Below are 11,420 nucleotides of genomic sequence, written 5' to 3'. Positions count from 1 at the left end.
GCCCGCCAGGCGTCCTTCCCGAGGCCGGGTGCGGTGGAAGCCTGGAGCAGGCACCCTTCACAGTGGGGGGCCGCGGCGGCAGGATGGCCCCCAGCCTCTCAGGACCGCTCCACGGATGGGCAGCCCCTGTGGGCCGCTGTGGCTGGGGCCTCCCAAAGGGCTGACCTGTGCTGCAGCCGGGAGGGACCTCCCTCGGGAGGGCTGTTCCAATATTTGTCAATGGACGACCAAGCCCAGTTGCCTATGAAGGTAAGGGAAGCGGCCGAGGACGTAGGGCCTCCTGGCTGACCGCCCTTCTGCCAGCTGCCGGCCCAGGGTCCCTGTGCGTCCCCCAACAGCGCAGAGCCAAGAAGACAGGTTGTAGGGTGGAGGCCACAGCCTGGAACCCAGAGCGGCCCCCCATCCCCCCCCCCACCCAGGGCCTTTGCACCTGTTGCCGGGGACGTGTCCCCCACCAGGTTGGGCAGGTTCTCACCCTTTGGACATTGGCTTACTGGCCAGGGTCCCCTCCTTGGAGCAACCAGGCCTTCCTGGCACCTCCCAGTCCCTGCCCCTGGCCCCACCGAGGTCCTGTGTCCAGCGGTCACCTGCTGGCCTGAGGCACAGGCAGTCATAGGCCCCGTGTGCATGCAGGGGCTGTTCTAGGCCCTCCCTCCTGCGGGGAGGTGGGTGGGGCAGGCAGGAGGTTCTGTGCTGGGGCTCCTCTCTGGGAAAGGACCCCGTGCCTGAGCCTTCCTGTGGCAGGGGCTGCGGGCGGCAGGGTCCCTGAGCTGGGCTCCAGGTCCCATTTTGGCCTGGGAAAGCCTCATTGTCTCCCCACTTTGGAATGCCTTGGTGGGCGGGCTGTGTGGATGTACCCTGTGCTTTGCCCTGTCCCAGCCACAATCTGGGGGGCTATAAGATTCAAGTCTGGATGCAGGACCCTGTCCCGTCAGTCCACTGTGGAGGCCCCACCCCTGAGCTCCAGGGTCCCCGAGACCCCCAAGGAACAAGCGAGAGACCCCTGGGGGTGCTGAAGGCTCTGCCACCTGCCCATGCACCCACCTGCAAGGCTGCACCCCTCAAGGCTGCCCAGGCTCCCCACTAAAGCTGTGCCCTCTGACTCCAGCCCCATGGTTGAGGGGTGCTCTCGGGGGCCTGAGAACACTAGCCCATGAGCAAATGTAGGGAAGCAGCTCCATCTCACCCCCACCAAGGCTCTGTTCCCGCCCCTTACCCCCACTGACCGCTACAGGGTTTATTTTCCATGGGAAGAAACAAGGCTCAGAGAGGTCCAGACACTTGTCCAAGGCCACACAGCCTGGAAGCAGTGACCGGGGACCCCAGGCACGGCACAGCCACTCAGCCACACCCCCCTTGGCCTTTCTCAGAGAAAACTGAGGCACAGGTGGGCAGCTGCCAGGTCCAGCTGCCCCTCCGCCCTGTCCTTCGAAAGCACTTTCCCGGCCGGTGCAGGCCTGAGCGGGCCCCTCCTGGGCCTCCTTGGGACCGAATCCCTCGTTTGGCTGGAGATCTAGGCTCACTCCACCCCCGGCCCTCCTGTGTCCCCCCAGGAAGCCCGGCCTGGGCAGGGAGGACCGAGCTCGGGCTGGGCCCAAATGGAAACAGTGGGACTACCTCTGGGGCCTCCTGCGCCCTCCTGGGGCCTGGGCAATTCTGATGGCAGAGAGGGGGTGGCGGGCTAGAAAGGGCACGTTCCAGTAGAGCCTCAGAGACATCCAGACCCATCAAAACGCGCACTTTTACCCCAGCCGTAATGAAATGGAATGATTCTGCACCCGCTCCTGCCGTGAGTTTTTATCATTCAATATTGAAACTTTTAATATTTTTATTGCTCAGTTTCAACTCTAGATGGTAGCTGAAAGGTCATGCGCTGTCTGGGAAGACATGTCCTCCTGTGCCCAGGGGGAGGAGCTGGACCCCTAGCAAGGGACGGCGGGCGACTCTCACTCCCCCGGCACAACTGGGGGTCATAGCTCCCAAAGTCCTTCAAATGCAAGCGTAAGTACCACCCGTCCAGTCCTCGAGTGTTTATTTAGCTCCTACTACGTGCTAGGCACCGAGTGGGGGAGACACCTCTCCCTCACCTTCACGGAATGACATCTGGAAACCTCCCTGCTCGGGCTCCAGGGGCTGTGGGGGTGGAGAGGGCGAGGCTGCGGGCGAGGGGGCAGCTGGCACACACGGGCGGGCTCCCGCTCTCCCTGGCACCTGCTGAGCCCTCCGCGCTGAGACCCCCCAAGCTCACCAGGCGCTGGTTTCTGCCAGCATCTGGGATCCCCCAGCACCGCGCGACCCCCAGCCCCTCCGGACCTGCAGGTGTGCCAGGTGGGGTACAGGACAGCCAGTTAATTAGAATTTCAGCTACAAAGGAACAGCTTTTAGCTTAAGTGCACCCTAATTACTGAATAGGCCACACCCCAGAAATCATTCATTCATAGCTAAAATTCACATTTAACTGGGCGACCCGTATTTGCAGTTGCTATATCCGGTACCCCGCCCCAAGGCTGCCAAGCAAAGGTGGGGTTGGGGGGTGGTCAGGCCACTCTGCGACCAGAGGCTCGGGGCCCAGGGCCAGGACACTGTCCCTCCCCGGCCAAGGGCGGCTGATGGCGGCCCAGCACCATCCCGGGGGACCCAGGAGGCAGGGGGCCTGGGGCCAAACCGGGGTGGGGGTGGGGCAGCAGACCCAGAGTGCTGTGGCTATAAATGCTCCTGGGGACACAGCAGGATGATTCTGCTAGAAATCACAGAGAAGAGGCCCATGGTGCTTACAGGCATGGAGGAGCTTCTAGTTGCTGTGCAGATGAGGTACCCCAAGGAGAAAGCAGCGAAACGGGGAGTCCCCTCCTGCAGCCAAGGACTTTAGGGTTGGGGGAGGGTGTGCCGGGGCCGGGTGACAGCGCAGGATGTTCAGGCAGGGCAGGCATGACTGGGAGTGAGGAGCCCGTGGCCAGAGGCATCCTAGCCCAGGCAGAGGTGCAGGCCCGGCCTGCCGTGAGGACCGCCACCTGCAGAGCCCGCCCAGGGAGGCAGCGCCCCAGGGCCCGGTCTCCAGGCAGCAGTGTCTGGGCCAAGCTCCCTGGCAATGGAGGATGCACCGCTGGCTCCCAGCTCGCAGCTGCCACGTGGCACTGGCTCGTCACCCTACGGCGGGGGACAGAGGTGTGAGAAGGGACAGGCACAGGCCCCTCGGCCGCCATCGTCCTGGGCACCCCATCCTCCCAGAGGTGGGCTTGCCGAGGCTGGGGAGGCTCAGATGGAGGCGTGGACCCCCCCCCCCCAAGGTGCGCTCCCTTTGGGCTCTGGGAGCCGCTGAGGGTCCCTGGGGGGTGGGAACCTCCCACCTGGCCCTGGAGGAGCACCTGCCACACCTGCTCGGTGCTCATCTGCTCCCTGGCCCCGCCCTGCCCGGTTCCAGGTTGGCGGCACCACGCACTTGGCCACCGGGCGTTTGGTCAACACCCGCCTGGGGTCAGGCAGCGCCCAGTGCCGCGGCCCATCACGGCACGGCCGCCCCCAGGGGACACAGCGGGGTCTGGACAGGCAGGTGAGGACCACAGGGACAGGAGGGGTGGCCATGGGCCAGCAGGAGGGGCGTGCACCCCAAGGCCCTGGGGATTTGTGCCCTCACTGGGCTGGGGAGTGGGCAGCGCTAGGGAGCTGGCTGGAGCCCTTGGGGGGCTGGGGCAGTGTGGCCGGTGGGCTGGGGGGCAGTCGGTGGGGAGAGGTGGGAGTCTGTGCCTGCAGCCAGGGGCCATCAGCCTGGAGAGGCTGTGGTCTTGGCCTGGAGCCTTGGGAGGGAAGAGAGTGGGTGGGTGGGGGACGACAGGGTCAGTCGGAGCAGGAGGGAGACCCCGCTGATAGCGGAGCGAGGGGCTGCCGGGGTGGACGGCAGCATTCAAGGCAGAGCAGGGGGCACTGGATGGCAGGGGGTGCCAGAGGCGCACGGGGGGGGCTCCTCCCAGGCCCCCAAGCTTGGATGGCATCCACCAGGCAAGGTGGGGGACCCCCAGCCAAGGGGGGGTGGCCCGTACCCTCACGTGACCCCAGCCACCGCGTTCTTCTCGTGGAGAAGGGGGTCTTGTGTCCACTTCCGGGGGCCGTGTACCCTCCAGCCCCACCCCCCAGCTCTGCGAAGGAAAAGCCTTGCCCTTAAGCCACAGCAGCCGAGAGGAAAGAGCAAAAAGCAGGACCGACTTCTCCAGGGGCCTGAAGGATTTTTAAAAAACAAACATCCGAACAGGCTGTGCAGTCTAATTAAACCACGTGAATGCTAATTTCTGCGCGGACGAGGCCACGGCTCTCATTTTAAAACCGCTGGGGCTGAAACAGGTCGCGGCTCCACAGTCCAGCGGTGTGAGCTGGCGTCTCGCGCCCCCTGTCCCTGGCCTCCCTCTCACCAGTGGACCCACCCGCATGGCAGCCTCAGGGTTCCCAGCTTTGCCTGGAGCGTGACGTGCGACCTCAGCGGTGGGCGTCCGGGCACAGAAGCACGCACACCAGGCCTGGGACCATGGAGTCGCACAGGCAGGTTCCCAGCTCTGCCCAATGGAGCAGAAGGCCAGTGAGGGGTCCCCTTCCGAGACCCTAAGGTGGGAAATGTGTCTCCAGGCTTCGGTATGGGCCCACTGCGGGGAAAACGGGCCACGGGATGCTTCAGTGCTGCAGGCTTTAACAAATAATGTCTCTTTAAAAAACCCATGGTCCTTTCGTTTCTGCGGACATCTGGGGGACAGAGCGTGACAGAGGGTGACAACTTCCTCCTGGTGCCGAAGGGCCCACAGGAGTCCCACCTGCCCAGCCCACCGCGTAGCGGGGCCCCTGCACACACGCCAGATCCTCTCCCCACCCCCAGCACCCTCCTGCCTGCCGCAGGGCCTTAGCACAGCTGCTCTCACTGCCCCCTGCCCCGTGCATCTCAGCTCCTCACACTTCCTTCACCTGTCTGTGGATGCACGGGCGGCCTCTCTGCTGGAATGAAGCACCAAGGGACACAGATGGGTCCATCCTGGTCACCACTGAACCCCAACTCCACCTGGAGCCTGGCGCGCTGTCCAACCCCAACTACTACTTGCCCGGCTGCTTACTGATGTCCCCAGTCAGAACCAAGCTAAAGTGTCACCTTGACCTCCAGCAAGGGGAGCCAGGAGAACAGGTCAGGGGTCCCAGGTGACCCCTTCAGGGGCTGTGCACCGGCCTCACCTGCCCGAGCTTCCCTGTGGGCAGGCCCTGGCCCCCATGCCCATTTCCTCTGGGTCTGGGGCCCTAATTGCTCTCAGAGGAGATCTTAACTGCCAGCCAAGGCCGTCCACCACCAGGCGTGAACACGTGAACAACTCCTTTTTCTGCAGAGCTCGTGTGTGTAAAACAAGGTGTCGCCAAGTGCCGGGGGTCTGCGTGGGGACATGCCTGACCCCGATCCGCACTGCCTCGGCTCCCAGCTCCCGGTGCTGCCCTCCATCTGGGCCCCCACACCGTTCCCGGGAAAGACCAGGGAGAGCTCCTGCGCCTGGGGTCACCCTCCCCTCTGCAGGACCCACCCGACAGCCAGGCTCCCCTTCTCACAGCTCCTCTGTGCAGGTGGGGAAACTGAGGCTCGCAGCAACCTTGCCAGAGCCTGACCAGGTTGTGGGGCATTCCCAGGTAGGAGTGGCGGTCTGCTCAGCTGGGTGCTGGTGGGTGAGACCCAGCCCTGGCTCCTCCAAAAGAAGGGGCCCCTCTGAGCCCGTCACTGGCATCCTTTGGGGAGACAGAACCTCTGGGGATGCAGCTGCCTGTCTGTGGTTTGGGTGGGTGCTGGGATAACCGAGGACCCAGGGAGGTGCAAAGTCCTCCCGAACCTCTGCCTCAGGGACCACCCGGGAGGGGTGGGGGAGCCTGGGGGAGAAGGGACCCAGGAGATGGGGCAGCCTCTGCTGAGACCCAGGGCAGTGGGCGCCCCTCCCTGAGAAACGCGTGTCCAATCCTAGGAGGGTCGCTGCTCTCGGGGTCCACAATGGCGGTGGCGGCGCCCCCTTCCCTACAGCCAGGGCTGGGTGGGGGCCTCCCCCAGTTGCCAGCTGTCCCGAGTGAGGGAGGGGGCTCCAGGAGAACAGCCCCAGCCAGTGCTCCCGCCTCCCATACCCCGGGAACACAGGATCTTCCCGGAGACCGGGAGAAGGAGTGGGGGTGGGGGTGCTGGAGGGGCCTGGACGCCTCCCCCCGGACCCGCATCCAGAAGGGGGTGACCACAGGACGAGCTCCTAGGAGGGGCCGGGTGTGCGTGTGGGGGCTGGCGAGCAGGCGCATAAGCGCCCAGAGTCCTCACCCGGGCCCCACACGCGGCGAGGGGTGGGGCACAGCGCATCGGGTCACGGCCGCCCCCGGCCCGCGTCTCGAGGGGAGGGGGCGGCGCGCGCGGCGGAGGGGAGGGGGAGGGGCGCGGCCTCGGCGCTCGGATCCCCGCAGGCGGGGGCGGGGAAGGACGTGGACGCTTCCCCCTCCCCGCCCCCCGCCGATCCCCGCCGCGAGCGGCCCTCGCGGACCGGGGGGCGGGCGGGGCGCGCCGTGCCGCGATGGGAGAGGGGACGCTCGAGCGCCCGCGTCCACGGGCGAGGGACATCCCGCTGACCGCTCCCGCGGGGTGCCCCGGGCGCCGCCGCCCCGCCCCGCCCCGGCGCGCGCTCGCCCCGCCCCGCCGGCCGCCCCTCCCCCCGCCGGCACCGCCCCTCCCCCCGCCGCCGCGCCCCGCCCCCCGCCCGCCGCCCGCGGCTCACTCCGAAGTTTCCTGCGCGGCGCGCGGACGGGCTCGGGGCTCGTTCGCCTCCGCCAGGTCCCCCCGCTCGTGCCCCGCCCCGGCCCGCGCCCCCCGCCCCGGCTGGCCTCATCCGTCTGCCGATCGGTGCCCCCGCGGTGACTGGGCCGCCGCCGTGCCGGGCGATCCGGAGCGGGAGCCGGGTCCGCCGTGCGGGGAGTGGGGCGCCGGGCGGGGGGCGCTCGCCGCGGGGCCGGGGGCGTCCCGGGAACCGCGCAGCCCGGGCGATGCCCGCGGGGACGCCGCCGGCCGCCGGAGCGAGGTGAGACGCGGCGGGAACGCGCGCCCCATGCGCCCCCGGACCCCCCTCCACTTCCCGTGGGGACCCCCGCGACCCCGGCTTCGATGGTGGGGGAGGGGCCGCCAGCCCTCCGCGGCGGGGGCGGGGCCGGGCCGGCCTGGGGGCGCGTTTGTGTCCAACAAGAGAGACAAAGACACCCCGGGCGCCGCGGCTGTTCCCGCAGCTCCGCTCCGCTCGGGTTGGGGGTTGGGTGTCGTCAGAGGGACCCGGGTCAGCGCGCCTGTCCCCGCAGGTGCTGCCCGCCGCCACCATGACCGAAGGCTCGCAGGCGGCCGACGAGGTCCGGCTGCCCCTGGGCGCGCCGTCCCCGGGCCCTGCGGCGGCGGCGGGGGCGTCTCTGGCGAGTCCCGGGTCGCCGGGGCGCGCGGCGGAGCTGGGGTCCGGGACCGAGGCCGGCCGCGGCGGCGCGTCACCCCCGGAGAGCCCCGCGTCCGAGCGCGCCGCGGAGCCGGGCGCCGACGAGGAACCACCGGTCCCGTACCCAGCGCTGGCGGCCACCGTCTTCTTCTGCCTCGGGCAGACCACGCGGCCGCGCAGCTGGTGTCTCTGGCTGGTCTGTAACCCATATCCTTCCCGGGCCGGGCGCAGGGGTCGGGGCGCGGGACCCCTCTCGCGCGCCGGGGCCCGTAGGACCCGGCGCGGGCCGGGCGCGCGGGGTGCGCAGGGCGGGGGCGGGAGGGCAGCGCCCCTCCCAGACGGGCGTTCCCGGGCTGGGCGACGGGGACACGTTTTTCGATCTGAATGGGGTGTCCCCACAGCAAGCCTCGGCTTTTTCCACTCAACTCGGGATTGGAGAGGGGGGCAGAAAAGTGGCAGGGCCACCGCGAGTGCGGAGAAAAGAAGGGGTTACTGGGTGGGGAGGGGTGGCAGTGACCCCCGCGCCCCATGGCCGGAGGCCCCCGGGGATGGGTCGGGAATACCGCTGGATTTACTCCACGTCTGTCCGGAGGGGGCCCCTTCCTGGGAAGCACCGGCCAGACAGCAGGACAGTAAGGGGAAGCAAAGTTTTCGGTATGTGCCTTGTGACTTAGCGCTGCGGGAGCCCCAGGGCTCCCTGCTCCTCTCCACCCAGAGAGGCAGTGACGTCGGCATTGAACCCGCTTTTCCAGGCTGAACTTGGATTTAAGTCATGCGCAGCTGGGGGTGGGGGTGGGGGGCCGGGAGGCAGCTGGCACCACAGTGGCTATTCCTGTGACCTGGTCCTGCCCCTGACCAGAGAGGAAGAGGCTGCCCGTTCTGCTCCTTGTGAGAGATGCAGACAGACAGTCAGAGAAGATTCCAGGGCCCGGCTGAGTGGGGGCCGTCCCTTGCTGGCAGGCAGAGGGCAGTGGGCCTGCCCCTCCCCCCAGCCAGAGGCCTCTGGGACAGTCTTCAGCAGGGCTGGCTCTCCCCGGCCGTGCCTGTGTCTCCACTGCTGTCCCCGTCGACCTGGCCTGGGGGGCACAGCTCCTTTCTCTTTGCCCACTCCTCCAGACGGTGGCGGTTGTAAGGGAGAAGGTGACAAAGGCAGGGCGCAGTGCCCATAAACTTTCCCTGTGGAGTGGGGCGGCCGAGCCGAGCGATGATGAGTGACATGTGTGTATGGTTCTCTGTCTCTGCATTTAACTGTACAAACATGACATACGAAAGGGGATCTGTACCAAAAAAAGTAATAAACGCGTGTTTCTCTTTTCTCAAATCCAAACACCCGAGGAGGCAGATTCATGAATCTCCGGCTCATGATGGAGTTTGCTGTGGGGCCTGCGCCGGCCTGGCAGTGGCAGGGATGGGGGTCTGCAGGGTGGGGGAGCCCCCGGGCGCAGAAGCCTGACCTGTGCGTGGCAGGAGGTTGTTTTCCTGGGTTGCTGAGGCCCGGGAAGGCCTTGCCTGCGTTTGGGAGGGGGTGTGCCGTGCAGCGGGGGGCCTGTGCGCTGCCAGGACGGCATGGGGTCTGCAGCACTGCCCCCGCCTCGGGGAGTCTCTGAACCAGAGTCTGGTCTCTGGGGCTGCTGTGTCCCTGCGGGTTTCCGCCTTATTTGTGTGGCTCTGGGCAGGGGAGGGGAGACTGAGAGGCACCGACGGGCGGGGGACTGCAGGGCCATGTGGCCGCCACCTCCTGTCCCCAGCTCTTTCACCACTGGGAAGGGAGCCCTTGACCCCCGAATTTTGCTGCAGACACTAGTGTTGCTGGATTCTCGTAGAGAAGTCTGGAGGGTGCAGGAAAGCTCTCTGCAGGGCACCCTGATGCCTGAGGCTGCTGAGAGGTGGTCGTGCCCCCCACTTCCTGCCCGCTTGCAGTTTACTGCTGGGGGCCCCCCGCCGTCCCCTGTCATACCCCCCGCCCTCCTTGCCTTAGCCCCTCAGGAATCCGTCATCCCTGGCCCCGGGCATCTCACTGGGGCTCAGAGAGGCCTTTTGGGATCGTTTCCCAGCCCCCTCCCCACCCTCCGATCTGCAAAGACCCTGTGCCCACCTAGGGAGCAACTTGGTGGGCGGCCGCGCTGGGATGGGCACCGAGCTGGGCGTGGGGATTGCGTCCCAGCTGCGGGGGCATCTAAAATCGGCTGGCGTCCCCGACAGGTGTGGGGGATCGGCTTACCCGGGGAAGCCCGTGTGGGCTGCGGTGGAGACTCGCCAGAGCTCTCGAGATGCCTGGGAGTCAGGGGGAGCGCCTGTGGAGGGTCTCCCAGGGACGCAGGTTGGTGGTGGGCAGCGCCCTTGTTCTGCTCGCCTGCTGGGCGGTCCACCTGGGCTACTTCAGGAACCCACACCCGGTAAAGCGCCTCCCGCTCCTGGGAGGTTGGCACACTCCCAGCTGGTGCCCGCTCTGCCCGGCCCAGGCTGGGGTTCCATGGCAGCTGGAGGCAGTGGCTGGGGAGGGGGCTTCTTGACCCCCAGGCTTTTCCGGATCGCCCGAGCCGCTGGCCTCTGCACAGACGCACACCATGGCGTGGCCTCGAGACCCCTGCTGCCTGGAGCCCAGGGGCCCCCAGGGACGCCTCATCCGATCGATTTACTTTGCTTTTTAGAAGCGTAATTGTGCTGAGAGTTTTGGGTGAGGGCTGTCTCCTACACAGGTTTATTTATAGAGGGAGGTGGGTGGGATCTGTGTAGCCCGTGCGACTGGGTTAGGTTCCGCCCAGCCCCCCGGGGCGCCTGTGCAGCAGCTGCCGCCAGCACCCGGCCCCGTGGCCTCGCGAGCACTGGGCGGGCGGCTGTAGAGAGGGACACGGGGGCCCCGTGTGCACCAGGGAGGCCGGTCCGGGGTGCTGAGGGACGAGAGGGTGGCAGGGGGGCTGGGGGTACCTGGGGGGAGCAGGTGCCTCTGCGAGATGCCCAAGGGCTCGGCGAGGGTGTGCCCGTTCAAGGACACGCAGCCTCAGGGGCAGAGCCGGGTAGCGTCCGAGTAGGCACTTGGTATCCTCCATCTCACCGCTGTCACGTCCCCTCAGGCCAGTCGGAGAGGGCCGTCCAGGAGCTGAGGGGGGGCACATCCACGAGGGTCCGTGCCCTGCCCTGGTCAGCCCTCACCTGCCATCCTGGGCCGCCTCTGTCCTCTCGGCCCCCAGTGCTGATGGCCTGGGGTGGCCACAGGCTTGAAGGTCTCCACGCCCGTGCTGGGGGGAGAGAGGCTGGGAGAGGCCCTCGCGTAGGGGGCGCAGCCAGCGGGAGGGCGCAGAGCCCCGGTCCCAGCTGCTCTCAGGACCTCCGGGGTGTGGGAGGTGAGATGGAGGGTCCGGGGCTGAGGGGGCGGGCTGGGCTGGGGGCTCAGGGGCAGCAGGCAGGGGGCGTACCCAGGGAGGGAGGAAGGGCAGGCGATGGCGCTGGAGCCCCCTCCGATTCCTGGGAGCCCGGCGGCCGCTTTGGGGCATGGGGCCAGCTGAGCCCACCTCCAGAGGAAGCCCTGGGCCAGCAGGGGTCTTGTGGGGACCCCTGGGCGCTGCCTGGGCCGTGGCGCTCTCTGCAGGGCAGTGGGCAAGGCCGGGCTCCCCAGGACGCGAATGTGAGGGGGGCCCGGCGCTGTCCCCCCCCCACCATAGGTCTGGCCTTGAACAGTCACAGAGGGACTCAGGACTCCTGCTATGGGGTGTGGCAGGGGTCCTGTCTGCCCGCGCCGCGTCCTTCCTTCAAGAGGGCGTCCTTGCCCCCAGCACCCACACGACGTGCAGCCCCACGGGCCCAGGCAAATGTCCATGCTGGTGGTCAAGGGCCCCCCGTTGGGCCCCTGTGACATGGGAAGCAGCCAGCTGAGCCCCCCCATGCCAGGCCTCTGCAACTGGGCTGCAAGGGAGGCCAGGGCCCCCAGGGAGCCCTGCCTGTCCCACTGGCACCCTAGTTCCTCAC

At 67.6% G+C, this 11,420-nt stretch overlaps 1 protein-coding gene across 1 annotated transcript in view; it reads left to right on the top strand.

Moving 5' to 3' along the window:
• The first annotated feature begins 7,347 nt into the window (after positions 1-7,347).
• Positions 7,348-11,420, top strand: part of CACNA1H (calcium voltage-gated channel subunit alpha1 H) — a 46,860-nt gene continuing 42,787 nt past the window's right edge. Inside the window, 1 exon segment of the mRNA XM_077142276.1 lies at positions 7,348-7,661. Within this exon segment, the coding sequence (XP_076998391.1) occupies positions 7,348-7,661 (314 nt within the window).

The sequence above is a fragment of the Tamandua tetradactyla genome, chromosome 23, assembly GCF_023851605.1.
Source record: "Tamandua tetradactyla isolate mTamTet1 chromosome 23, mTamTet1.pri, whole genome shotgun sequence".
In the NCBI taxonomy this organism is placed as follows: domain Eukaryota; kingdom Metazoa; phylum Chordata; class Mammalia; order Pilosa; family Myrmecophagidae; genus Tamandua; species Tamandua tetradactyla.
This window is presented reverse-complemented; position numbering and strand designations above follow the sequence as displayed.